This window comes from Colletotrichum truncatum (genome assembly GCF_014235925.2).
Source record: "Colletotrichum truncatum strain CMES1059 chromosome Unknown Contig_0001, whole genome shotgun sequence".
Taxonomy (NCBI): domain Eukaryota; kingdom Fungi; phylum Ascomycota; class Sordariomycetes; order Glomerellales; family Glomerellaceae; genus Colletotrichum; species Colletotrichum truncatum.
The window spans coordinates 239,947-267,402 of record NW_027222398.1 but is presented as its reverse complement, the minus strand read 5'-3'; the positions used below and the strand labels follow the sequence as shown (position 1 = coordinate 267,402).

Below are 27,456 nucleotides of genomic sequence, written 5' to 3'. Positions count from 1 at the left end.
TCAATTTACTCGCCCCCCAGCACTCTGTGAGGCGCAAGCTCAAGCTAAGCTACAGTGGTAAAGCTTGTGCAAACAAATACAGCATAGAGTCCGGACGGCGGATCAAGCAATTAGAGACTGGATGGGATGAGGTGAGTCGATGTCAATGAAAAGTGAGGTACGTATGCGTCAGCCAAAAGCTCACTCGCACGGTTGATGTCATTGTACTTCGGCCCAATCACCATTCCTTCCCAGCGTACCTGCCTGTCTCTCTACCTGTGCTTTTTTTTTTTTTTTTTTTTTTTTTTGGGTGCCGGCCCTGCCGACTTCGGTTGCACCTTAAATAGACGCCGATGCCAAGCCGTTTATTTCTATCCGTTCCTACCGCGCTTGTTGTGCCTGACCTTTCGGCACTTGGCCTTCACCAGACGACAAGGCAACATTCCCAAACCGGCATCTTCGGATTCAAGACTAGAACTAGCTCATACCCTGACATGTACGCCTCTATAGTATGTGCATATTATTATACGTCTCGGTGTACAATGATTATCTTGAGCCATCATTACGTGCTGCGGTTTGCGTCATCCAAACCACAGGAGCAACATCCTAGACTCCCCCCTCTGTGTTTCATCCAGAAAGCGGGCACGAGCCAGCTAAGATGACATTCGTCTTGTCGTCGGCCCTCACCCCCATGGCCTATCTCCAAAAACCCCCAGATATTGCAGGTGGTATCATTCCAATTCGCCCACGCCCAAGCACAAAAGAGAAAGAAAAGAAAAACCCACCCCCTTTAAACAACGCCTCGAGGGGGCTCCTAAACGCCTGATTTATATGCTGCGGTCATTCCCCCCCCCCCCCCCCCCCCCCCCCTTTACCCATTCCAAACCTATTCCTACTTGTTCAATCCAGTTCAATGATTTCCACCGCTGTCGTCTCTGGATGTAGCGGGCCGGTCTTGTTTCGCTTTGCTGGGGGCATTTCATCGCCTTCCTCATCATCCTCATCCTCATCCTCGTCACTTGCCTCTTCAACCTTGGGCCTCCATGTCCCATCAGCTGCTACATATATTGTTTTCGTGTTGAGGTTTCCGTCTTTCTCGAGCTTCGTCCGAACGTCTGCCATGAAACTATCCATCCGAAGGCTGTAAGGTCGAGCATCCCCGTCGCAGAGGGGGCATTTCCATTTGTCCACCAAAGATGGCTCAGGGCCCATGTCAGAATTGCTGCAACCGCGGCGGCAAGCATCACCAGATGAATGTAATGTGCATACTGGCTTAGCTGGCCTCGTTTGCAACCAATAACCCAGATCAAAGCATTCCATGTGCGTGCATGTTACGCCACGAACCGGAACCCTGAAAATGGTGGAACTGAACGGATCAGCCAGATCGATGCTGAGATCGCTATCGACAACAGCGACATCATCGTCGTCTTCCCCTCGCACAGGTTTCAAACGGTTTTGAATGGACTGTCTAGTCGTGTCCGCAGATATGACGCCCGATTTCAATACCATGTCAAGGATGCTCTGGTGGTTCAGTGTTTCAATGATCTCAACCGCCATGAAATAAGTCGTATTTGCTTTTCTCTGGGCACAGGATTGCGGTGATATACCGACTGATATGGTATTGACGCCTCGAGAAACAAACGGAGTCAGTTCCACCGGCTGATGTTGTCCGTTGTGTTGTTTTCGGCGAATTTTCATGGCTTGGTTGTTGACTATGATGGAGATGTGATCAGGCCAGTAAGTTTGGGCCACAGCCCAGATGGTTTCCGGTACCGTTTGTTGCTGTGATTCACAAAGGGGCAGTTCGCACAAACGGAGACGATATCGTAGGGATCCATTGAAATATTCCGAGACGGGAATCTGCTCGCCTATCGGAAGCCGAGGCGAGGAAACCTTGTCAAAATCTCCATCAGGAACGGTGAAGACCAAACGGTGCAGTTCATGGCGCGGTCTGGTTGCAACTGGGCCTACTGCAAGATTTCTGATTGATTGATAGTATCTCTCTCGTGGCAACAGATCATCCTTCAATGGAAGTTCTCGTGGCACTCGTCTAGGGCTGCGCACGTCCGCTTGGTGGAGTGCCATGGCCAAAGCCTTCGGTTCCCAAGGACTGTGAGGCATTTGGTCGAGGGGGATATGCTGCTGTGGTGGCCGAAACAATGCCCCCTTTGGCCTTGACGTTCTATGCCGACCGGATTTTGCTTGGGAGGCAGAGAGCACTTGAGGAAGCATATTTTCAACGTAAACTGGCCGAAGTTGATGAAAGTTACTTTGGGAGACAGGCAGTTGTGAAATCTGGTGTGCCCGAGGCGACATCATACTGGGGAAATTTGTTGGTACCATTGCATGGCCCTGATGCTGATGATTCGCTTGATTCACTTGGCGTATCTGGTGTGCGTGCCGAGTTTGCTGGTGAGGCACGTGTTGACCCGGATGAGCTTGTGGTCCTTGGAAACCACCATTGGGAGGGAAGGCATGTTGGAATCCCGGTGCAGCAGTCGACTGTGTAGGTGAAGTGACCGTTGCTAACTGTACTGGAATGCCCCCAGAAGGTGCTTGCAGCACCGACGATACATGACCTGGAGTCTGGATCATTTTCGAGATACTTGGTAGTTGTGCATTGGTATGATGTGGGGAGCCTGCAGGAGTCATCGGCTGATTGAAATAACCTCCAATTACCGGGATGGGCATCCTGTGTGACTGCAAAGCTGTCTGCATTTCACCGCCAGAGGTAATGTGATTATTGCTGCGTAGTGTGAGCTGCGCTGGCATTGGCATCAAGTTGTTTGGGTAGTCAATAGAGTGCTGAGCAGATGAAGAAGTACGCATGCCGAATGCCGGGCGGGGAGCAAGCTGGCCTGTAACCGCATTCTGGATAGTAGGATGTCCAGAAGAAAACTGCCTTGACGGGTCCACCATTTGTTGCTGTCTTCCCATGGTCGGTAACATAGCGATGCCTGGCTGAACAAGCGGCTGCACGGCCGGTACTGGCGAAGTCTGAGATGATTGAACTCCGAACGCAAGCTGCTTGTATCTGTTGATTAATTCAACCCTTGCCCTACCCTGATCACGCTCTGGCATTTTGGCGTAGTCGGTTTGCAAATCCTTTTGAAATATTTCCGCCATTTTATCGGCAACGGGGCCATCTGGGATACCCATATGTCTCCGTGTCACGGTAAAAAATACCGGTTCAAGGACAGGAGACCGAAGCCTTAGCTGAAGATGTAGCTCGCTTGCAAGAATCGGATAGCCCCTGCCAGTTTTGGGCCTCATGCTAGGAATCAAAACCCTGTTCCACTGGTGATGAAGACAGTGTAAAAATGCAGCGACGTCTCCGATGTATTTGTGATAAAACTCAGATCTCCACAAGCCTGAGGTCGGAGATTCAGGGAAATTGGCGAACAATAGAGTATGATCTCGCAGCATATTGTCGTTTTTTCTTAGGGTGTTTTGTAGAACATTCAGCGCTCCTTCTATCACGGCGTGATCAAGGTTAAGGGCGGCATGTACCCATTCCTTGCGGAAAGACCACACACAAAGAATCTGGTGCAGCACGATGTAGAAGTAATCGCTCCTATTCACAGCGTCTCTGAGTAACCTGAGCCTAGGTCCTGTTGTATTATCGGCAGGAAGATTTAGTGGGCCACCGCAAAGCTGAACAATTTTGTCCAGCTGGCTGGACATTGCCTGCTGGCGTAAACAGTCCAAGTTAAGGCTGAACGGAGACTGTTCGGGGGCCTGCCGCCTGACTTCATGTCCTTGGCCAGGTATTTGCGCCGCAGAACTATGCTGGGGAAAAGCCAGCTGGGCAGCTGATGGTTGGGCAAGATCCGAGACTACAGGAGCTGCATCGCGACTTCGGCTGGGCCGTAGTTCTGGCATAAATGACAGGTTGGGTGTGCTCGGCAGTCTAGTATTTGAAACGACGGGAGACTGGTTTGTGGCTCTGCTTTGAAGAGATGGAGATGCCGTAGAGAGGCGGGCTCCGCCATCATCCTCGTTAAGAACGAACCTCAACTCGGAATGCCTATCTGCTTTGGATGGCTCTCGGCCAGTCTGGGCCAGATCAGGGCTCCTGACATCAGGTTTTAAACTCGTCTGAGGATGACCAGTCGCTAGTTGGTCTTGTGTAGAGAGTCTGGCTAGACTGGCTGTTGTGACGCTCCGCTGCCCAGGAGTCTGGCTGTGGGCTATGCCAGGGCTTCGGGCTTCTGAATCTCGGGTCTGGTAGGGCTGATTTGACGTTGCTGTAGGTGGACTTGGTTGGTCAGTAGGGGCTGGCGAAGGGAGAGCAGCTGCACAATCACTGTGAAGAGGTCAGAAAAAGAAGACCACGGCCTGAGTGTATACATAATTTAGAACGTTTCGCGGAGGGGGGCTTACGGTATTTGTTTGCCAGACTCAACCGCACTATCTGGCGAGGCTTCGGTAAGTCTTGTATGTAGCGTGGGGACGCTGCCGTGATTCGGAGGGTTCGAGTCCAGAGGGTTGTTGGAGGAGGGTTGTCCATGGATACGGGACGAAGGTCCTCCAACACGGCTAGAATCCTTCTGACGGTTTTTCGGAGCCGGCGTCGAATTTTGTGAAGTCATCCATGACAGCTGACGACCGCCCATCCACGCGTTGAGTGTCTGATTCGAAGCAGCGACTTGCGCACCCGCCACAAAGGCGCCGGCTGAATTTTGCTGGGCCCCTGGAGGCATGTTGCGGGAGTTGTGCGATTTACGGGGCTTGCGGCGACGACGCGGCAGTGTCGGATGAGAACCTTCGACGAGACTGGACGGCATCTTGGTTAACGACGGTGAAGTGAGAAAAAGATTCAGGACAGGGATGGATGCGCACCATGAGGACGAAGTCCCTACTTGTCGAAAGAACTTAAACTATCTGCGGGTAATTACAGCAGGAGCGCTCTTGCAGTCTGCGAGTAGAAAAGAAAATCGTCTGGTATCGGGGGAAGGTAAGGCTTGTCGCTTTGGCTGCCGCACTGGGAGAAGGAGCGCTCGAGAGCAACGATGTCCTCCGTCTCTTCTTGCACTGTATGTAGCTGTGGAGGTGGTGTAGATGTTGTCACCGGAGTGGAGCGAGGGGCGGGCAGCCGAGTGTCGCGGGAAGGTGCTGCTCAAATGGTTTGTTGGATGAGCTCTAGGCCTCGTCGCGACCTGAAGCTTCCCAGCAAGCCACGAACCCAGTATGCCGTCCACCTTTTTCTGTCTCGAGACGTGATTCGTTTGAGAGGCGGGGAGGTGGTCGGCAGGGTCTTTGGCCGAGCTGGCAGAAAGATAACAACGAAACTCGAAAAGCGCGTTCCGGCGATGTGCTCTGAAATGCACTCAATGTCGTTGAGAGGTTGGATATTCTGATGATCGTCGAAGGGCGAGATGTGGTAGTGGCAGGGTACGTGCGCCAGAGCGTCAAGACTAGACGATTGCAAAGAGTGAGGTACTTGACCAAGACACAACAATTAGGGTGGGATGGAGGAGAGATGTGTTTGCTGGGCAGGCATGCTAAGGTAAGAACCGGGGAGCCTTGGTGGATGGTGGACACACACTATTCCAGATCCGATATAGCGTATGGCGGGCACCACGGGGCGAAACCTAACTGGGGACTAGCGTCGCCTTCCGAAGCCGGGATGTTAGTGGATTATGGAGTTGTTCCCAGACGATCGCTGCAGTCCTGAAGTGAATCTGAGAAAGGACTCTTTTTATGTAAACTGCATCTGTCTACGAATATGTGCATTGCAAGGTCCTCACTTCCGGGTAATGGCCGTCGCTTGAGGGCTGCATTCAGCTGTTTGCACCAACAAGATGCGTTACTGGCAATGGAAGATATGTCTTTCGGCAGCATGCAGCTTCAACCCATTAGCCTATTGCCCAATAAGCTGTATGTTTGTTCTGAGGTGGGTGTTGTCGCAAAATCCGATAATGCACTTAGCTGATTACGGACGACATTGGATGGAAAAAGAAACGACAACAGCACTACCTGGTATGTCAGTAGTGACAACAATGAAGCAACAGTCACTTTTTCTTTCTTTTTCTTTTTTATATATATTCCAGGGACCAATTATGGCTGAGCATCATCAGCATTGTTATCCCCAGCACCGTACCCATCAGCCGAGTTGGTGCTTCACAGTGTGTGCTATGCAGCCCCTACGTGAGTGGTACAACAGCAACAGATCCAATTGCGCTGTTTGTACTGCCAAAGTGGCTTACCGCGGCAGCAAATATCTCTTCTCGCTATAGTGGCCTATAATGCGACTTACTTTCCCAAAATTGTTTTCTCGCAGGCTTCCGTTATTGTAATTGCCATTGTGATTGTCATTACTTTGAGTTCTCAGCATGCAATTTTTGGCTCGCAGTTGACAGCAACCTCCCTGCCAAGACACAAAGGGAGAGCATCCCTCTGTGATCTTTATCCTTTCTCCTGTCAGCTTGTTTGCTTGCCAATGATAACACGTTATTTTATTCTTTCCTTTGACAGTTACCCTCTATCCACCAGCGGATCGTGAGCCACATAATAGTCCTTTTTTTTGTCTTTTTTTTTTGTCCTTCAGTGCACGTCGGTCGTCTACTGGATTTGAAATTATCCTAGCTGAAGCTCGTATTTTACACTGAAAAATGCTGGAGGCTTGGGCCTGAATAGTAAGTACACTGTTGTCGACGAATACGGAGCTTTGCTTGGCAGTGAACAGGTGATATCTGACAAGGTCTACTACGCAGTAGGTCAGGTTAGCCACTTGTGGAAACGCCCCCCGATGGTCCCTTTCTATTAGCCTCGATCAAGGTGCTTATTAGAGGGGGGAATGTTTTGGATGCATGGGTTCAACAAACCAACTGGATCGTATATTAGGTAAGCTGAAATATCACAATCTATTAAGCACATACTACGTACTCCGTATAGATACTTACGCCGGAAAAAAAAAATGTTTCCCAAATTTTCACGCTTTGTCAGTCATCATCAGACTGTGGAGTCCAAGATTTTTGTCAAAACGAAAGTTTGTATTCTTCCCGGCCTGCCCTGGCTTGTCAATTTCGCCAGTTTGTCGTGATTCGAGCGGGACGCGCCCAAGCCCGAAAAAAAGTAAGCAGATTAGTTGCATTGGTAAGGCCAGCATCACCTTGCAGGCTGAGGTTAACCGACCTGCATGGACAGATTAATTGGTCTGTTTGCTGAGGGGCCCGGCTTTCCTGTTCCGGGCCACCCTTGCTAGGCCGGGGGAACCAGCCGGTACAAGATGCGATCACTCGCCCCCTCTCGCACCGCAACGATGAGGGAACGCCCTGCTTATTTTGGGGTCTTGGTAGTGCGTGTTCAGTCTGACTATGGTTGTGGCGAAACCGGTGACGGCGCGAGAGCACCGTTGGTGGCCCGAGGTAAGGATGCAGGATTACGGATGGACATGAACGTCCGTTCGGTCGTCTGCGCAATGGATGGGACGGGCATGCGTATCCTAGCAACATAAGAAACGCGGGAGACGTAAGCGTGTGTGAGATGAAGAGATTCGGAGCGAGGTAGTGATCATAAAGACAGCGAAATCCAAGAGGTTCGAAGCTGACGAAACGAAACGCAGCACCTTGAGAAATGCGTCAGGAAATTTGGGATGGTGTCAGGCCGTGAGGAACGCGTTCTCGCCGTCTGTAAACTCATTCGCCATGTGCATCTTGCAATGATGAACTCTATCAAATTTTGCCGTCGTTTCCGGACGCCAACAAACTCGTCCACATGTCCAGTGACAGACACGGCACCTTGTCAGAGTTCAATATCACGGCTGTTAAGGAGCCCGCCCAGCCAGAGATAGAGCAACAGAGTAGAGTAAGAACAGCGTGAGGATTGAGTGCTCTTCTACCTTTACAACCAGATCACCTCAAGCTTCACTTCAACCTACAGTTTGGAATTGCCTTTTTTTTTGGGGGGTGGTGGTGGACTTTGCCTGACTTGTTTAGCTTGCCGCCCATCCAGCATCTATCTACCTTTGGGCCCGTTGGCTTTAGCTAAAGACGCCTCGTTTGCCTGTCATAGTTGTAGGTTGTCGACCAGAGGCTTTTCTTTATCTACACACGTCTTCCTCGTCTTAGAGCGCCTGCAAAATAACAACACTCTTTGTTTTGTGTCCCAAGATTTGCTCTGTTTCTCCCCCCAGCTGAACAATATCTTGTGAAAAAAAAAAAAAAAAAGGCATACCTTGCCGCTTCTTTTCCGGATATTTCCCCCCTGCAGATTACGCCGTGTCGTTGCCCATCAACTCTCAAGGTCCACGTGGCACATCTCCCCGACGACAATCCGCCCGGCCGTCACCAGCTCCTCAGCGCGAAGCTCCGAGCTTCTGAGCTTGTGTCTGATCGCGAAGGTGCAGGACCAGTCCACGGACACCATTCCCCATAACCCATCGTATCACCGGCTTCGTCACACGGGCCACCGCTGACGGCCCTTCCTTCTTTGGGGCTTCTTCCATTCCTTCGGTGAGAGATCAAATACCAAGGCACACTGTCCTCGGTTTCCCAGGCCACACAAGCGTCGCCTTCAGCGCACTTCACTTGCCCAATCGTTGGTTGCTTCTACCAATCCCAACCCGGAACCCTAACTGGCGTTCCTCCCTCGACGTTTCCGGCTCTGTGCGTTTCTTCGACCCAAGATATTTGGATTTTTGGTTTATTTTTGCAGAAAACCGGCCATTTGTCCCGTGGGGCAACTGCATTTAGACTTCGACCGTGGGGGTGCTTTCAAGGGCGCCGAGAGAGGACCGACCTTGGCCTCGACCACACATGGTACACCTACCCCTTCTCCACGACAGTCAACTCGGCATCCAAGACAACGGCCAAGACACCTGGAGGGCAGCGACTTAGACAAACACCTTTGAGGCGCACCCTAAGCCGACGGCAGGTACCCCAGTCAACAGGCCAGCAGCGGAATCTGCAGGCACTGGATGCGGGTGCAGGTGCAGTGTGCAGCAGCGGCTCCTGGACCTGAACGTGGACCGTCACCCTTCGTCCGTTCTTCTCCACCGCATGCCCAGCAATTGCAATGTCTATGCACCTTACCTTTGCGTTGTAATGATCCAATAGCATCCCTCCACGCCAATTCAGTGTCCTCTCAATCCTCCCAATCACATCTCACAGCGCTGCCTTAAGCAACTCCAATCTCCAACTTCTACTTGTGCTTCTGCTCGACCGACCGTACCGACCTACGACCCTTTTTTTTTTTTTTTTAAACACCCTTCGCCACATTTTATCGGTAGTCCATTAGGCAGTCAGCTCAGCCAACGCCGAGAGAAAGAAAGAGGTACCGAAGAGGCGGGGGAAATCATACAGCACAACCACTCGAAGGAAGGAAGAAGGGACAAGAAGAAAAAATAACAATAAAAAAAAAAGGCACCAGAAAGTGAAATTGGTCCCGAAAAGAACAACAGCCGCTTTTGGGGGCCATCGTCAAGAGATCGCATCCCTCTCACTCTCTCCTTCCTTCCCTCATTCCCTCCTTCCCCCCTTCCTCCCTATCCCCCACCCCCCGGTCGCAATCATCTTACCAGACCTCTCATCTTCTCCTCACCTTATCCACCCAGCGCAGTCACTACTGCGTACACTTACCATACCTGGTCCCAGCTACCGAACAAACTGACCATCCCTGGCTGCTGCCACTTTTTTCGCTTCGCCAGCATTTCTCCGCCCCCCGGTCGTCGAACCCAAGTTAACTAAACAAGCCCAGGCCAGGCTGCCCAGCAAGCACTTCGTCTCCTATGTGTTGATCTCGTCACAAACCCTTTCTCTTCAGCAAACGCCACCCGCATCAGTCGCGGCGCCTGGCATCGTCGGCATCATGGCTGCTCTGAGGCCAGAAGTTGGTGACATTCTCCTCGTCATACGTACGTTCAAACCATCTACCCGCTGACCCTGACATGTCCGCCCTCAGCCCATCTTCAAGCGTTGTCCCGCTCGTCGGAGTCGCGTCACGCAACCTCATCTCCTCCCCGCCTTCGACACTACCTGCCCCCTTGCCCCCAATTCTTTCGAACTGACTTCCCCTTCCCGCAGACGACTTCATTGCTCGCAGCTCCGACGAATTGAGCTTAGCCAAGGGCGACCGAGTCGAGTTGATTGAACGAGATGATGAATTTGGCGATGGATGGTTTCTGGGCAAACACCTGGTCAACGGCAACAGCGGCCTTTTCCCCGAAGGCAAGTCAGACTCCCATCCGCTGCAAACAACCCCCTAGCTAACCTTACCCCCCCCAGTTTATACCAGACCAGCTCCTAAGACCGCTCCTACGAACAACTTTTCGAAACCGTTAGCTACACTACCCGAGGTGACCAACGAGTCTAAACATACATCCCTTACGACCGCCCCAGTCGATGACAAGATTGCCGCATCCGCCCCCCCTACTCAACCGACTCCTTCGGTCACACTACCCTTGAACAATTTGAAGCAGGAGATACCCCCGAGTGAGAATGCGCCGCCTGTTGCGAACCCGGCTCTGGCCTCTCTAGGCCGTTTGAACACGAACCAAGATCATGTTTTGAACGAAACGCTCAACGTCATTGACGAGCACATTACCGATTTACGCTCTACGCCTAGCACAAGCGGGCTGCGCGCCCCTACCGACTCCGGAAGCGAGTACAGCGCCAATCTTGATAACCGGTTATCCTATATTCATGGCGAAGAGACGGATGAAGAAGAGGAGGGCATCCACAGCCGGGCCGAAGTGGAGTCGTGGTCGGCCGATCAAGTAGCCGAGTATTTGTTTACGGTCGGTGTTGAGAAATCGCACTGCGAAGTCTTCCGAGACCAAGAGATTAGTGGCGAGGTCTTGTTGGGTATGGACCAGAGCTCGCTGTTCATCAAGGCTTTCGAGCTGGGTTCCGTCGGTAGGAGACTCAAGACGTGGCAGAAGATTAAGAGCCTGCAAGACGAATGTAACAATGTGGGCATCGCCACCAGACGCACCACACAGACGTACGGCAGCGACGTCGGATCGGAAGATGCGAAGCGCTCACGGAGCCGCACAAACACCCTGACGGGTTCTGTCCCCAGGATGACGCCGGTTGAAGACAGGACCATGTCGCTCACAGGCAAACGCCTCTCCTTTTCCCAAACCCCTAAATTGGATACTGCTTCTCTGGTATCACCGGTTTCCCCCATCACAGATAGTCCTACAAGACCTAGTCACCTGAAGCGACCGTCGGCCGCCTCTGTCCGAGATTTGCATCATTCCCGCCGACACTCGTCATCTACCGATTTCCGTTTGACTGGGACCACAATGGGAAATGCAGCCACGCCGAAACTAGTCACCAGTGGAACGTTTCCCCAGTCAGATGGCCCTCATAAGAAGCAACCCTCCTTTGACAGGAACTGGACGCTCGGCAGCGCCTCCCAGAGACCGCTTTCTTCTACCGGACTTCAAGACATAATGCAGCAATCTGGTCTCCACGCTCCGGAGTCCGCCATCGACACCGACCGCGGATACTTCAGCGGCACTGACGTCGACGGCCGACGCCGAAACGTGCTTAAGAAGCGTGACAGCACCGCAAGTCACTCCAAGAAGCACAGCTATGCCGAAGAACAGCGCGTCCGTAGCGCAACCGCCATTTCTAGGCACTCTAGGTTTGGCAGCGTTGACTCAACACGCGAGGGAGGCGCCTCGCCGGCTGCACAGAAGTATTACGGCCTGCAGACGAACCCTCATAGAAGGACTGCTTCGACAAGCACCACTCAGTCTGTTCGAACAGCTCCTCCGATTAAAGATACCGGAGCACCCAGCGTCACGAAGCTCGACGGTGCCACTCGCAACTCACCGGTACCCCAGTCTCCGGCAACACGACAAGGTATCCCTTCAGAGTGGTTGTCTGCTGTGGTTAAGCCATCAGTGAAGGTTGCTGGGCTTCGGGCCATCTCCGATTCGGTTTCAGGAGACCGCAACAAAATGAGCTCCCCGGTTGACTCCCACTCTCCACTCAAGGATTCTCCCATGCATTCTCCTGCAAGAACAGGATCAAGTACGCCATCCGCCGGACCCAGTTTTGAGCTAGACTCTCCCGACACTGCCAAGAGCCCCAGCACCGCGACCACCGTGGCCAGCAAGGGCAGCAAAAAGAAAGGCAAGAAGGAGACTAGTGCATACCAGCGTGGGCTGCAAAAGGTCAGCCCAGCGGAGGCTATGAAGGATGCAGATTACAGCGGCTGGATGCGGAAGAAGAGTTCCAACTTGATGACGACCTGGAAACCCCGATTGTTTGTGCTCAAAGGCCGTCGCCTAGCATACTACTATTCGGAAAACGACGACCAGGAAAAAGGACTCATTGATATATCCTTTCATCGTGTTCTCCCTGCCGACAACGAGCGTTTGACTGGTCTGCATGCCACCCTCACCGGCGCAGGAACAGCAGCAGCACGTGAAGCAGACGCATCGGGAGAGAAGGGCGATGATGCAATGTTCATCTTCAAACTTGTCCCCCCCAGAGCAGGTCTGTCTCGTGCCGTCAACTTTACGAAACCAACTGTCCATTATTTTGCTGTCCCCAGCCTCAAACAAGGTAGACTCTGGATGGCAGCCCTAATGAAGGCAACTATCGACCGAGACGATACCCAGGCGATAACAACGACGTATCAACAAAAGACGATTTCCCTTGCCAAGGCTAGGCAAATGCGCCACCGCCCACCTGCTCTGATGAACCTTGAAGAGAAACCAAGTGAGGGCAAAAGAATGAAGCCGCAGGGTGTCAAGAAGCACCCCGATATTTTTGGCATCTCATTTGGCGAAACCGACAGTGGTGTGTCTGGCCTTGATAAGCCTACTTTCAAGGTTGAACCTGCGAGCGCACAGAAGTTGGGTTTTGAATCGGAGAAAAACGGCACAGCTGAGGCACCGCCACAAAGTGCTTGAACGTGATCGTTCTTACAGCACCTAATTAGGTTCTCTTTCCTACCTTTCTTGTACCATGGAACTTTCTATATATACCTTTGTCATGTATGAGGGACACGAATACCGCATAAGGGCGGCGTATCTGGGATTGCTTGAGGAGGGGAGAGATGAGAGACCCAGCAATGAGGGTGGCGGGCCCTGGACTTTAAGAGCGGATAATTTCACAGACACGCTGATTATTTCCTTTGTCTTTAGCTTTTCTTTCCTTACCCCCCACCATTGAGTCACCTAGTAGAGGTCAAAGACTTTGAGGGCAGCACGGCGTGTGACTGGCTGTACATAGGCGGGAGTAGGAGGTTTTGGAAGTTTTGGGAGGAGTCTTGATGTGCCTATAGGCAATGCTGACGAATGGAGTTGGCGATAAGAGGCCTCCATTACCCCATAGAGCGGGCATGCTATGAATAGTGGATGATAATCAACCAAATTTTTCAAACTTATTTGGCCTCTCAAATTTGTTACGTGACGTGCTACCCAAAATTTGTCGACCTGACATGGTCCTGATAACAGTAGCCCATTGCTCCTTTGCGGCAACCTTGGCGTTCAGAGCCCGGATTCTACCAACACTCACTACGGCTTAGTTGACTGGTCTTTCGCTTAGTTTGTGTCTCTATCATCAGTGACAAGAGACAATACTGGTATCTTCCGAGGCCTTGATAACCATTTGTGAGTCTACCTAACTATCTGAAGTGATTATTCATGCTTTGTGTCTGTAGCACAGAGAGCAAACCTGCCGTAAAAGTCGGCGTATGATTTATGCCCACTGCATCAAGGATAATAATACACAGCCGAAGAAAATCAAGAGAGAGAAAAAAAGAAAAAAACCAAAGCCAAGTTTACTCATCCCTCATTCCAGTTGTTGGGTAAAGAACACAAGACAAAAAAATCGTCCCTTTTCATGCCAGCCAAGCTTTCATGATGTTCGGTTTAGAAAGCGATTCTTTCTTTTTTTCCTTTTCCAAACCAGACGAGAGAGATACTTGGTAGGAAATCCAGTCGATGAGGTAGGTTTGGTCCCAAAGAACGATGATATCCTTAAAACTCTTTCGTTGCAAAAGATGAACAAGAAGAAAAAAGGGACGAGTGAGTAAGGGCCAACAATGATGCTTAGAACCAGTCAGCATCATAACCCGGCGCAGGGCTTTCAGGAGCAGAAGGGGCCGTGGCCGCGCGCTGGAGACGGCGAGGGGCGCGGCGCAGACTCGCGACTTGGCCTCTCTGGCCGTTTCCACCTTCTGTGCTAGGTGTAGGAACGGTGGGAGGGGGGCGCGTGGGACAAGGAGGAGCAGCCTCTCCGTCGGCCGGACCAGAAGGGGTGGGATAGCCTGCGGGGGGAGCAGGGTAGTCGGCTTCGGTCATGCCGTAACTGGCAAGAACGTGGCGACGTTGGCTACGTGTAAGAGGAACAGGGTTCATGCTGTCCGGGAGAGGATCGTGGTTGTTTTGCTGGTAGGCGTAGCCGTAAGCTAGAGCCTCTTCATGATAACCGGGTTCGTCCCAAGGCTGCTGCTTAGGGAGGCCAGTAGTAGGGGTTGCGGCAGAGCCAGACACGGGGTATATGTCGTCACTTTCCTCTGAGAAGAAGTCGTCAAGTGCATCCATTTTCTCACCGGTCGTCTGGGGGCGATAAGTACAGGCCGGGGTGGGCGGTAAAGCCGTACCACTGCGGGGGGCAGTTCCAGCGAGCCGTTGAGGCTGAGGATACTGCCCGTTGAAGATGACAGTCTGCGGGACAACTTTGGGGGCTTTCTCGTCGTTGGAAATGGAATATATTTTGGTTTTCGCAGTTTGCTTCTTCTTCTCAGGTGATTCCTTAACTAAATGATTGAAGTCATCCTGAATCAAAGACTGGTACTCATCGGCTTTGAAGCTCTGGCGAGCTGTGGACTGAACGGACTCGGTACTCTTCTCGGCGGATTGACGATTTTGACGAGCCTGGAGCTCGTTCGCAAGCCAGTAATCGATTTGGCCAGCTTGAGTCTTGGTTCCGAAGAAATCATTGAGCTCGGCCCTAGATGGACCGTTGTAGCTGCTGGAGAACGTCTTCTTGGAAGAGCCACTAGTGCCAGGCTTCTTTATCTCGCTGGCGTAGGCGGGCAGCGTGTTTTCCTTCTTTCCAGCAAGGCTGGTAGAGGGATCCTCGGAAACAATGTGGTCCTGCATCTTCTGGGCTTGCTGAGCGTTGGGCCAGCTGAAGTTGACGGCACTATTCTTGCGCCTGTTGGGCTGAGTGATGCTTCCCTTTCGACCGTTGTCGCCAACTTTTCCATGGTAGTCACCTTCAAGAGCCACAATTTCGCTGCTGGTTATACGATACTTGGTGGTGTTTAGTTGAAGTGCGCCCGAGGACTGATGACCGATGGGCGGCGGCGGAGCCTTCGCATCGTCCTTGGAATCAGCAGTGGGCTCCTTCGTACGAGACGGAATCCGCAACGGGGCGGGCTTAAGGGTGTGGCAAGCAATGGAACGCGCGGCGTAGGCCTCCTCATCGAAAGTAGGGGTGAGCTTTTTCTTCTCATCGAACCCAGGAACGATATCCGACTTCCTCACTTCAGTTATCACCTGGTCGCGTATAGGCTTGGTATTCTCGAGATGAACAAGACGGCCCTCCGCATGCGCAGCGTTGACTGCCTCGTGAGCTCTGCGATTAAATTCCTCCTTCTTTTTGGCGACAGCCGCTGTTTTTGACTTCTTCACGGACTCTTCATCAGAGAGCTCCTCGTCGGAGATGTGCAGGTAGGTCCGTACGCCCCTCTAGAACGCAGAGACCTCTTTGGGCTCCCGCTGGATAAAACTGAAAGATTCTCCACCTTCGAATTCTCGTTGAGCGGATTGCATAGATGGCCATGAGGCGAGGGGTTGAACGGAGGGCTGACTAGTCTCCTGGACAGGCGACTGGATGTTTGTCTCAGAAGACTCGACATCAGTCTTAGAAGCGCCGCTGTCATCATAATCAGTACTGTCGTGGGCAAGATCCTTGCGAAATTTGTTCTGGCCTTCGAAAATGTGAGAATTGCCACAGATCGTCTGGGCATGCGAAGTCGAGTTCAGCTTAGCCAGCGGTAGAGCTTTGGGTCCAGCTGTGGAACTGTTGGAAAGTGAGCATGTCTCGTGGACAGACTGTTCAGAAGCCATTCGTAACGAAGATTGAGGTTTGTCAGGATCAGGAAGGGATCGGTAGTAATCAATCTTTGCAAAGGTCTCAGGGTACTGCTCTCGCAGTGACCAGGGCTTCTCAGCAGGCTTCTCAGTAGCCGAAGCTGACGGAGCCTGAGGTTTGTGGATAGCGATGATATCCTCACGTTTGGCTGCTTTATTGGCCTTTTTTTCGGCCTTCTTCTGGGCTTTCTTTTGGGCCCGACGCGAAGCTTTGGTGCTAATCTCAGAAATACCGCTGGAAACCCCTTTTTTGTATGGTTGTCCGGCTCTGAGCGCTTCAGAAGCCTCATTTTCCAGACGCTCCAGCTTGGCGGAAGGATGACGTTTCTCATACGCCTCGTAAGAGCTAGCGAGCCTGTTGTGAAGCTCCAGTTTAGCTGCCTTAAGCATAGACTCGCCCTCGTCTTGCTCAGTAGGGAGAATGTTGATCTTCTCATCCTTACTCTTGGGAGGGACGTAGTCGTCCAAGCAACGGGTGAGTGGGTTGGTTTTGAAGAATTCTTGCATTTTAAGGAGCTCAAGCTCGCTCTCCTCCGTAGTATCGTTTAATGGCTGCATGGCCTGGGAAGCTGGCCCCATGGGTAGGAAGGGAGATGAAGAATAGGTAGGCGCGTCGATGGACGCCTTGCCTTTGCCTTTTTCAATAGAGGATGAGGAGGCAGTTTGATCCGTAGAATCCGCCATGTTTTCTGGCTTCTCGAGAATATTGCAATTGCTCTCAAAATGCGCGACCATAGCTTTGACTGAGGAAGCCGCGGATGTTTGACGATCTCGAGGTATCAAGAGAGGAGGCAACGTGCCTGGGATGATGTCTCGTTTTCGATTGATGATACCTTGACTCTCTGGAATAGGAGGAAAAGAGGTGGCTTCAGATTCAGAAGTGGAATTTTCTTGATGGAAGAAGTGCGATGCTTTTCGGCCAAGGTTGGCAGAAAAGCTGTCGGGGAAGCGGGCAACAGGGCGCTTCCGATCAAGGACACTGGGCTCCGCATGAGCCTTAGACTCTCCTAAGCTTTCATCGTTATCGTTGTATCTTTCCATTGTCGAATCAAAGGGGCCTGGCTAGGAGCGTGCTGCTGCTGTACACGACGGTAATTGCAGTGAAGGTAAAGCCGAATACTTATGTGAATGGCGCGGGATAAGGTTTGCAACGTAAATGAACGATTGGATGAATAGCGATGACAATAGAAAAGTGCGTAAGCCAAAGGGATGTAAGTAAATGAGCCTTTTATGAGGACGAGCTCAGCGTTTGTAGAAAGTTGGATGCGCAAATTCTGAGTACCAAAAAGATCCGGCGCAGTGAAGTTAGGAAGGAGGGCTAGAAGGCAGAGGCGTAGCTTCCGATTGAAAAGTCACATACGAACTTGGCCCTGAAAGAGGGAAATACTGGTGTCTATATCAAGCCGCACAACAACCAGAAATGCAGTGATATTTAATAGTATGCAAGAGCCAGTTTTTGCCTGGACTTGGACGGATGACAACCTCAACCAACAAAAGAGGATTATACGTGAAGATTGAACGAAAAGACCTCTCAAAAGTCACGAATCTTCATTACGAACTCACAAAAAATCATGAAAATGCTCCACGATTTACCTACGCATAGTAGGATGTCTCCTTTGATCCGATCCCCTTCAACAAGAGAAGTCAGATGACTTCCTCAAACTAGTATCTTGTAGACCACCGAGGGTCTCATAATTGTTGGCCCGCAATTAAATCCATATAGTAAAGATTGAGGTAAGTTCATTTACTTGTCGCGTCGGAGGATTGAACCCTCCAGGGCCAAATCTGACGGGAAAATTGCCAACGGATAGAGCTGTGATACATGTCTGTTTGCCCTTAAAAGACCGAAATTCATTTGCAAAATACAAGTGTGATATATAAGGAGAGTAATAAACAGTTTTATATCGCTTCATGCTATGATAGCGGGGGATAGAATGAAGGCATTGATTTAGAACACACAATCTCGAAGCAAAGAAACCATTTCATCGAGTTGTGATGGTGTTGCTCTTTCTTGACGTTCCTGTGCACAGACCACCTTAAAGACCCACCTTCCCGACCGGCATACTCCGTGCCTTCTCAGGGTTCCACGTTGCTGAAAGTCCCCCACATCAGTGACCAAGGGGGAACAGGAACACATCGCAGCTGGCTGACATTTGGCATCCGACATCAACGACGAACACCTCAACCCAACCGCCACAATGGATCCCTACTCTGCCGAAGGCGAATTGATCAACATTCACAACCACTTCCACCAGGGTCAGTACCAGGAGGTCATTGACTACGACACATCTGCCCTGTCACCCGAGAATGAGCTTCCCGCCCGAATCCTAGTCCTCCGCGCTCGCATCGCTCTGGGTCAAGCCGAAGACGTCCTCGCCGACGTGCAGGGAGAGAAGGAGCCCGAGTTGGTGGCCATTGGCGCCCTGGCCGAAAGCGCGCTCGGCAAGACGGATTCTGCAGTAAAGACGATCGAGACGCTCGCAGCGTCCGAAGGAGAGAACACCACAGTTCAGATTGTTGGAGGCACCGTCCTGCAGGCTGCAGGAAAGTCAGAGGAGGCGCTGGCGCTGTTGTCTCAGCACCAGGGCAGCCGTAAGCTACCATACGTAGTCCGGGATGACTTGTGCTGACCTAGCGTTTGCAGTTGATGCCGTCGCCTTGATTGTCCAAATTCACCTTCAGCAGAACCGGAACGATCTTGCTCTGAAGGAAGTCACCGCAGCCAGGAGATGGGCCCAGGACAGCTTGCTGGTCAACTTGGCTGAGTCGTGGGTTGGCCTGCGACAGGTATGACATGCGCACTGCCGGCAAAGAGATGTTACTAAGGCAGTATAGGGCGGAGACAAGTACCAACAGGCATTCTACGTGTTCGAGGAGCTCGCGCAGGCGCCAGCAACCTCGTCGATTACGACGTTGGTTTCTCAGGCTGTTGCAGAGCTGCACCTCGGACGAACAGAGGAGGCGCAGGCTGCTCTGGACCAGGCTCTGTCAAAGAACGGCAACTACGCCGAGGCCATCGCTAACTTGTTGGTGTTGACGGCGATCTCGGGCAAAGACCCCAAGGAGTTTGTCGAGTAAGACATGTCATTATCCCGCAGCGTAAAACAAAGTTACTAACCACGTAAATACAGGAAGCTGAAGGCGGCGGAGCCCCAGCATCAGTTCCTCGTGGACCTGGAGGAGAAGAGCGCGCTGTTTGATAAGGCGGCGACCAAGTACAGCGCCAAGGTGTCGGCGTAGGCTGTGGTTTGGTGTACTGCTGATGAGGCATAATGTTAGGCGTACGGTTTAGAGGAACTCAAATGGATACAACGGCTCGGAAAAGCGCAACGAGACCACCCGAATTACTATTTTCCGCTTGAAGATACCCATTCCTTCCTCGTTGACCTAGACATCGCCCCATTTTCAGATGCGCGCCAACCGCCAATGACCAGCAGGGCTCGAAGAGTCCAAAGTCGTTGGTGTCCTACCTCAGCACCTGTTGGCCTCGGAGCGCGCATACCTTAGCCCCGGGATAGTAGTGTTGGCGGCTTAGAGACCCTAGTTGGCAGACGGCGCCCGAGGTGACGGTTCGATGGCTTTGGTCGGCGGCTGATTGACATCATGGCCTTCCCGTTCATTACTAGCACCAAGTGCCCTGTACATAGCTTCCTCTGTCCGAGTCAGGGCTCAGCTTCTGAAGAGCAAGCTCAAAGTTGCGAGATGGCTGGCTAGGACGCAACTGCGGGGTTAAACCACTAGACAGTTTGCGGCTATTAGTGCTTCTCTTTGAGAGGGTTCGTCGTTTTGTGGATACGGACTCAGATAATAAAACAGATTTGCCACCATACTTCACATTGCACAAATCGCATCCCACTTGACTACTCAAGTTTGCGGAGCCAAACCAGGAGGCAGTGATAGATAGTCAGGGTCTTCTGCTCGAGTACAGGGATCAAAGGGTGCATGGAAGTGGATAAGATGCCTCTCACCTGGTGAACGGTGTTGAAAGGACTCGTCAATAATCCCGCAAACACAGCACATCCAGATCTCATCTGGGGTGAGGGTAAATCCATCGTCATCGTTCACACCGAGTTGAGAGCGGTGACCAGGCTGAGCGTACAAGGCTTATAGGCTCATCGGCCTACGAGGGGTTTCATGCATGTGAAGGGTGATAAACAGCACGGCGATGACGAACTCTCGATGGTCTAGTTCAACATGACACAGCAGGCATCTTCCTTCACCGCCACAGCCGCAGGTTATCCAGCAATCAGAGGAGAGAGCTTATGCAGTTGTAGATGCAGGCCACGGTATGGCAAGCATGGCGAGGCCCATTCGAGGCACAGCAAAAGACCAGACAGATGAGTAGTCAGCGCAGTGTTTTGCAGACGGGATGGCTTCAATGGATGCCTCCCCCTTGCCCCGACATCCCTGCTTGTATTGATCTGGACCTCAAGCCCCTTTCATAAGGTGCATATACAGAGCCCCTTGAGCCCTGTCTAAACAAGCAGGAGTGCAGAAACAAGGACATTGTTAACGCTGCTTGGCCAGTGTTGACTACGACGAAGCAAGCTAATTAGCGCGCACTAGTACAACCTTTCGCTGATGGCTGACTGCAAGTACTACCATGGTGGGAGCATTGGACAGAAAAAGATCCCCACCGAGGGTGGAATGACATCATGGCTCGGATTTCTCAATCCACCGCCAGCCAACCAGACGCTACATGCTGGGGCTCCTCTCCTGTATGGGCAATACAGAAAGTGATGTCGATAGTGCGCATATCGTGGACGTCAGCCATGGAGATTTTGCACTAGAAGCAAATGACGGACTCTCCCCCTAAAGGTCATGCTTTTTCAGCTTTTCCATGCCCGTTCTTGCTCACTCAGCCAGATTGAGTGGGGGGGCTCAAACACCGTAACATTGTGTCGTCAGTACATGGGCAGCACAAGTTTGAAAGCGGCCAAGGTCTGACGGTCCGTCCGGGCTGGAATGTTCTGTTTTACTCAATGTTGGGACGGATGTATCATGTCGCCTCCCGGTTCTCTATTGATGATCGGAGAAGCCGGTGCTCAAAGTATCGAATTCTGTGTTGAATATCGATCATTCTGAGGCCTCTAGCTGTGGGAATAGTCAGTTTTTCTACCCCCTTTCCGATCGCCTAATTGACAGAAAAGGCCGAGAACAGGCCTATTCCTGTTCCGGGGGCTTGAAGGTCCCCTCTGACGATCAGTAGCGGCTCTGTGAGGCTCGAAGGTGGGAAGGGGGGGCGCTTTCTCCCGACTGGCAGTCTACTACTTCTACACTTCTGATTTGTCAAACTGTCGACCACTCCCCGTGGTGGTGGTGAGAGGGTGGCCACGTCCCATCCATCCTCGACAAAAGGGAAAATCGTCCAATCTTCATGTCCAGCCATTATGGAGCTATAAACTCCGATTGGATAGGAGTTCTTGGGGTTAAGATAAAGAACTAGATGGGCCGGCCTTGTGAGACGCCGTCATCGTAATAGCAGGGTCAACATTTTGTGCGCCCGTTGCGCCGCCGCCCGCATCGGCGTGTATCCGCTTGCCAGTCCACTTTAGCATCCCGGAAGCAGCTCTTTCACGAGCGGAGTGATCCATCCGCTAGGCCTTGGTTTACTTTCGTGCTACCATGGTCATTACCGTCATGCGGCATGGCGCGCCCTGACGTGCTCCCGTGCCCCCGTGTCTGCGGACGACTCGGTGGTAGGTGCAACCTTTTCGGGTCGTCATCGTGAAGGGGTGGTCGTGCGCCTTTTTTCCCCCCTCTCTCTTTTCGCCGCTGCCGCTTATGAATCGGTCGAGACTTTGGCGGCTTCGGGTGGCATTGACTTCTATAAAGTCAGTCACCATCTCGTTGAAACCTGTTCGTAACAACTCTAATCGCCATCCATCCTGCTCTTACAAGCCAAGACTATAAAGTGTCAACAGAAAAGCACGACTGCCAACTCATATTGCTCAAACTATTAAACATCAACTTACACTTACCGCCAAAATGCCTATTGCCATCACTCCCCCTGAGACCAAGGCCACGACCATGATGGGTCTGCCCACTCTTTCCGAGAACAAGAAGCGCAAAATCATCTGCTTCTCAGGTACGAAAGATCGACAAACCCCCCACGTGGTATTCACCACGCCGCTAACAAGGGTCTAGACTTTGATGGAACCATCTTCATGCAAGACACCGGACACATCCTTTTCGATAACCACGGCTGCGGCTCTGAGAAGCGTGAAGCCCTTGATGAGCAGATCAAGACCGGCGAGCGGTCTTTCCGCGACGTCTCTGAGGAGATGTGGGGCTCTCTTAATGTTCCTTTTGATGATGGCTTCGAGGTAATGGAGAAGACCCTTGAGATCGATCCGGCCTTTCAAGAGTTTCACAAGTTTTGCATTGAGAACTCGATCCCCTTCAATGTCATCTCCGCCGGCTTGAAGCCCATCTTGAGAAAGGTTCTCGACACATTCTTGGGTGAGGAGGAATCGGCGCACATTGATATTGTTGCCAACGAGGCCGAGATTGCTGAGGATGGCTCGGCGTGGAAACCCATCTGGCGCCACGACAACGAGCTGGGCCACGACAAGGCCCTCTCCATGGGTGAGGCCCGCGAGCAGGCCGAGATGGAGTGCGAAGACGGCACCATTCCACTCATCGTGTTCATCGGCGACGGCGTCTCGGACTTGCCCGCTGCCCGCCAGGCTGATGTGCTTTTTGCGCGCAGGGGCCTGAGATTGGAGGAGTACTGCGTCGAGAACAACATCTCCTACATTGCATTCGACACGTTTGCGGATATCCAGAGGGAGATCCGGCGAATCAGGGAGGAGGACGAGAAGAAGACGGGCGGCAAGGGTATGCCCGCGGCCTTCAACCCCCGTGCCAACATGTGGCGCCGCATGTCCAGCAAGTCCGCCATCCCACGCATGGTTGCCATGTCGCCTCAAGAGGAAAAGATGCTCCTCTGGCCGGATGTCTTTAGTGTCATGTCACCCAGCATCGAGAAAACCATGGCGCAACCGGTACTGGCATAAGCAAGCTTCGGCTACCGGGATGGTTGGGATGGCTTTAAGGAAGTCTTCATGGAGCCGGATGGATGCATAGCGAGCGATGATAATGAGATTAGGTCTGATAGGCGTTTACATTGTACAGGGCTGGGCTGGGTAATAACAGAGCTACGATACAGCTTAGAGTAAAAAGGGAGTCGGAAAATAAGAATATATTTGCAACTTTGAAAGACACTGTGCATAAATGCAGTTTTCCGGCGCTTGAGTTAAAAGTATACACCGATCCTGTAAAGATTGGTCCACTGCACTATTTCTTACACTGGTACGCTTGGTAACGGAGGTAAAATCTGTATATTTGCAGGAAGTTTTTACACCCTAGGGCGCCTAAGGTGAAACGAGAGACTTGGGTAAAGAGGGTTGATTAGGTCGTAGCTAACGGAGTAAAGAGGACGGAATGGTATAGGGCATAGGAACGGGCCTATCAAAAGCATGTATTATCCGTAGAGAATCTTGGGTCCATCGGGCCGTTACCGAATTTCCGGCTGGGCGTCTCGCTGAGCTACTTCAGCCTCGTAATCCAACGTTAGCCAAGATTCGGTTGTCCTCGATCAAATTGCGACAGGAGCTGGGTGCGGCTCCCACGCTACCCCCTTTGTTTCAGCCCACAGATAGCAGCACACGTCTTTACCTCCTTCTCGTATTTGCATCGTCGGATTGTGGGAAGGGATCAACGGATGGCTCCACCATCTCAAGCAAGACTTCCAGTAGTTCATCCTTAGTTTGGACAGAAACAGATACCCTGTAACCGCCAAGCACCCAGTTGGGTGCTCAGCCAGACCTTGTCTTCCTGCCCAGTTGGGATGATAGTGCAGTTTGTGAGTTTCAGAAGGATATCACAGGAGGATCTGGAATGGGGGTTTAAGAGAAAGGGAAGGGGGGAAAAAACCATTGAAAAAAAGACCGTTGGATCGGAGCGGGGATCTATGTGGATAGGATCTGAACCAAGATCGAATATCCCCGAAGAGGTTTCCCAAAAGAGATGGGCGTTTCCCTGTGCCTGCATAGGCGCCCCCTTTGTCGATCTTAAAAGGCAGTCGGCCGGTTTACGCTTATATCAAGTAGGTAGCTATAGCCGGAGGAGTCCGGCCAGGTGTAAGGTTTCTTTGGATCTACAGATGACGGAGGCGTATCTGAAATACATTAAACCGTGGGGAATGACAGCGGTTGTGAATATATGCTTCAAACAACGCCAAGGCCACTAGAATGCCACTGCACAACCCCCTTTCTCCATTGGGCCAGGCCCACCCGCCTGTCAAACAGGGATGTACGGATGTGCAGTTCTAGATATCGTCAACTTCTTACATGCCGCAACTGTAAATGTCCAAGTCTATTAAAAGGCCAACGGCACCGTTCGCCTCTTCTTGCCATGTGTTTCGACATTAACCTTCTTTTTTCTCATTAGACTTTTGCCTACTTCCGCTGGAGAGGAACGTAGATTTTCCCTTCGTGGTCTTCACATTCGTTTCTCGAAAAGAATAAAAAAACACCTTCGTTCTTTGATACACTCGTCTTTCTTTTCACCTGTCAAAAGATGTACCACTCACCAGCCATCATCCTGGCTGCCGCCGGCCTGGCGAGCGCCTTCACCAACACCAAGGTTGAGTTCTTCATGCGCAAGAACATCGACCCCATCGTCATCCCGGGCCAGTACAAGAGCCACATGCACAGCTTCTTCGGCAGCGATGCTGTCAACGTCAACCTGAGCACCACCGCCGAGCTCCAGGAGGGCTGCGCTACGGCGCAGAACCCCAACGATCTGTCCGTATATTGTAAGTCGCCCCCCTCTACCAGCCGACGACTATCCGAAAATTGCAAAAAGACGAGGGCTAACAAACGTCAAAAAGGGATCCCGACCCTCTACCACGTCGAGGGCAGCAAGCGCACCCCCATCGAGCCTGTGAGCTTCACTGCGTACTACAACTTCGACAAGGACCCTGCCGAGGTCCCCATCCCGCCCAACTTCAACGTCGTCGCCGGCAACGCCGAGGCCAAGACCGAGAAGGACCTCATCGAAGGCTCCGACATCGCCTGGCTGTGCCAGAACCAGAAGTTTGACGCCGGCGGCAAGGCCAACTCCCAGTTCCCGCAGAGCACCTGCTCCACCTCCCTCCAGTCCGTCCTCTGGTTCCCTGACTGCGTCGACTCCAAGACCCTCAAGAGCGCCTACTCGAACAAGGGCTCCTGCCCCGACGGCATGAAGCGCATGCCTCAGCTGCGCTTCAGCATCCGCTACGACACCAAGAAGGCGATCCCCGGCGGCTGGAAGGGTGAGCCTCCCCTGGAGCTGGCTTGCGGCCCCAGCTACTGCTTCCACGGCGACTTCGTCAACGGCTGGCTCCAGGAATCCGCGGAGAAGATGGTTACCGCGCTTACCAGCAAGAGGAGCTGGCAGGCCATCGACGGCCCCAACGGCAAGTCCAAGGCGGGCCCCAAGTGCAAGAAGGGCTCCGCGAAGGACTCTGACCCCGAGAACGGCACGAGCGACTACGCCGAGAGCGTCAAGGCGATGGCCAAGAGGAGGGTCAGCATGAAGAAGAGAATCGGCATGTAAAGTGGGAAGAAGAAGAGCACGAGGTGGGAGAAGAAACAAAGGTGTAATGGTTACGGCGGCTCACTTTGAGCCGGATTTCGTGCCGAACGAATGTCTTGAAGACGTTTCATTGTACAAAGTTTTACAACAGTTATATCAGTATTTAGCATGTGTTGAGCACACCAGCAATGATCCCGGAAAATCTTATGTGACATGTGAGTTGTGGATGTGTCCTTGCAGAAGAGAGTAATGCTGCGTACCTAAAGATGACGATGCCATTAGCTGGAGAGACTGCCGGTAGAGTAGGGGCAGTGTTGTACAGGACTAGTCGTCGATGAAGATTTCAACAGCGGTTAGCCTATTACTTCTTCCTGCGCCTTCTTGATTTGCGCCTGTTCAGTGCTCTGTGGGGTTGACAATGAGTAGTTTACTCATTAATTCCGAGCAGTCCAGATTGATTGAAAGTAGAGGCGAGGAACCGTATCATATCCTGGAAGAGAGCAGAGTAAATCAAAGCAACCAAGCTGTGCCAGACTCCACCAAAGTTGAACTTCCCTCCTAGTTATCGAGTTTGAAGCTGTCTCCTCATGAAGTAGAGAATGTGAGCTTTGGACCCAGCCGACTGGGCGTCTATGTCGTATAAGTCATTGCAATTAGACGAGGGTAGCAGGGTATCAGTCTCGGTGATACTAACTCATTCTACTTGTCAACACAGAGCATTATAGCGACAACAGGGTCGGCGAGCACCAGCCAACTCAACCGCACTGCCTGCTCGTTCGGGTTCATAGGGAAGAAGGAGCCTCAACTCGACCGAAAACTAGCTCTTGAAACGCCCCGACTCGGCAGCTGGGGGCTAGGTTGTTCGGCTCGATATCTTCCCTCATGGCCAACCCCGATAGATGTTGATACATTCCTTGTGAGCCGCATCATTAGCCAGTCCGGAACTGGCGGATGCGCTCACGTTAGGGCGACGCGATTACACTCCTGGGGCACACTTCGGCAGAGTTCATCCGTAGTTGGGACCGCCACCGCATAACCTTTGTTGACGCTGAAGTCAAGCGAAGCAACTGGTTCGATAGCGCCGAGATCTCATCAACATCGACTCTAGGTACAATCTAGGGCAGTGTAAAGCTGCATGGTTCGTACACCACTGTGTTGAACTTCAGCTGTCCGATAGTTGGTAGCGACTGTATAAATTTACAATATCAGCTGATAATGTGCTTTCTTATTGAATGTAGCCAAGCTACAATGATTAAGGTAGATGAACGATGGGTAGAGCCGAGTTGCATGTCACAATAGCCCCGAGCTTCTTATTTACGATCATCTTGGTATGCTCCTAAGCACTATTCGGAACCGTCATCAGCTACAGGCAAGATCATCTAAAGGCAAGGCCTGGGCGATAAAAAGCGGCAAGATGGAAGTTGGACAGGCACATATGGTTAAAGACAGCTTGCCGGTGTCCCAGTAAAGCTAACCAGATCGTCAACGTCGACTAGGATGTTGAACCTGCAGCTGATCAGAGGCAATCCACATCAGGCCCGGTATTCGAATGCGGAACTTCAGGGACGAACCCGGAACCGCCGTCGTCCAAATAAACCAGCACGCTCTCACTAGCCGTTGCAGCGGACTCTAGAAAAAAAGCGCTCGTCCGAAGCAGAGGCGCCCCCCTGCCATCTAGGCAATTCAGGTCTCGTTAGCCAGACGTCATGCTTCGTAACCCGTTGCCGATATATCCTTATCGCTGAACTCGGCGCCCAGATCCGTCATCATCCAGTGAGAGTTGATTAGCTAGAGCAGCCTGACCTCACTGACCTCATCGAGCCCGTGCC

The 27,456-nt window shown here is 52.0% G+C and overlaps 6 protein-coding genes across 6 annotated transcripts; 4 read left to right on the top strand and 2 right to left on the bottom strand.

Annotated features, from left to right (window-relative positions):
* Window positions 1-879: 879 nt before the first annotated feature.
* On the bottom strand, window positions 880-4,682 carry CTRU02_200063 (miz zinc finger protein; the record flags this gene model as incomplete). Its single annotated transcript, XM_036723180.1, has 2 exons — window positions 880-4,285; window positions 4,363-4,682. 2 exons carry the CDS (start codon window positions 4,680-4,682, stop codon window positions 880-882), a joined length of 3,726 nt encoding a protein of 1,241 aa, XP_036584969.1.
* Window positions 4,683-9,630: 4,948 nt separating this feature from the next.
* On the top strand, window positions 9,631-12,850 carry CTRU02_200062 (SAM domain-containing protein; the record flags this gene model as incomplete). The annotated part of the gene is made up of 3 exons (XM_036723179.1): window positions 9,631-9,835; window positions 10,005-10,152; window positions 10,216-12,850. Coding segments are annotated over 3 exons (2,988 nt in total), but the record flags the coding sequence as incomplete, so codon positions are not given.
* Window positions 12,851-13,993: 1,143 nt separating this feature from the next.
* On the bottom strand, window positions 13,994-17,086 carry CTRU02_200061 (uncharacterized protein; the record flags this gene model as incomplete). The annotated part of the gene is made up of 2 exons (XM_036723178.1): window positions 13,994-15,604; window positions 15,656-17,086. 2 exons carry the CDS (start codon window positions 17,084-17,086, stop codon window positions 13,994-13,996), a joined length of 3,042 nt encoding a protein of 1,013 aa, XP_036584967.1.
* A 1,157-nt stretch (window positions 17,087-18,243) lies between these two features.
* Window positions 18,244-19,285, top strand: CTRU02_200060 (coatomer subunit epsilon; the record flags this gene model as incomplete). The annotated part of the gene is made up of 4 exons (XM_036723177.1): window positions 18,244-18,637; window positions 18,690-18,832; window positions 18,881-19,119; window positions 19,177-19,285. 4 exons carry the CDS (start codon window positions 18,244-18,246, stop codon window positions 19,283-19,285), a joined length of 885 nt encoding a protein of 294 aa, XP_036584966.1.
* A 2,748-nt stretch (window positions 19,286-22,033) lies between these two features.
* On the top strand, window positions 22,034-23,064 carry CTRU02_200059 (Pdp3-interacting factor 1-like protein 2; the record flags this gene model as incomplete). The annotated part of the gene is made up of 2 exons (XM_036723176.1): window positions 22,034-22,133; window positions 22,193-23,064. The coding sequence occupies 2 exons, from the start codon at window positions 22,034-22,036 to the stop codon at window positions 23,062-23,064; spliced, it is 972 nt and encodes a 323-aa protein (XP_036584965.1).
* Window positions 23,065-24,628: 1,564 nt separating this feature from the next.
* CTRU02_200058 (short-chain dehydrogenase) lies at window positions 24,629-25,648 on the top strand (the record flags this gene model as incomplete). The annotated part of the gene is made up of 2 exons (XM_036723175.1): window positions 24,629-24,866; window positions 24,942-25,648. The coding sequence occupies 2 exons, from the start codon at window positions 24,629-24,631 to the stop codon at window positions 25,646-25,648; spliced, it is 945 nt and encodes a 314-aa protein (XP_036584964.1).
* Between the last annotated feature and the right edge of the window lie 1,808 nt (window positions 25,649-27,456).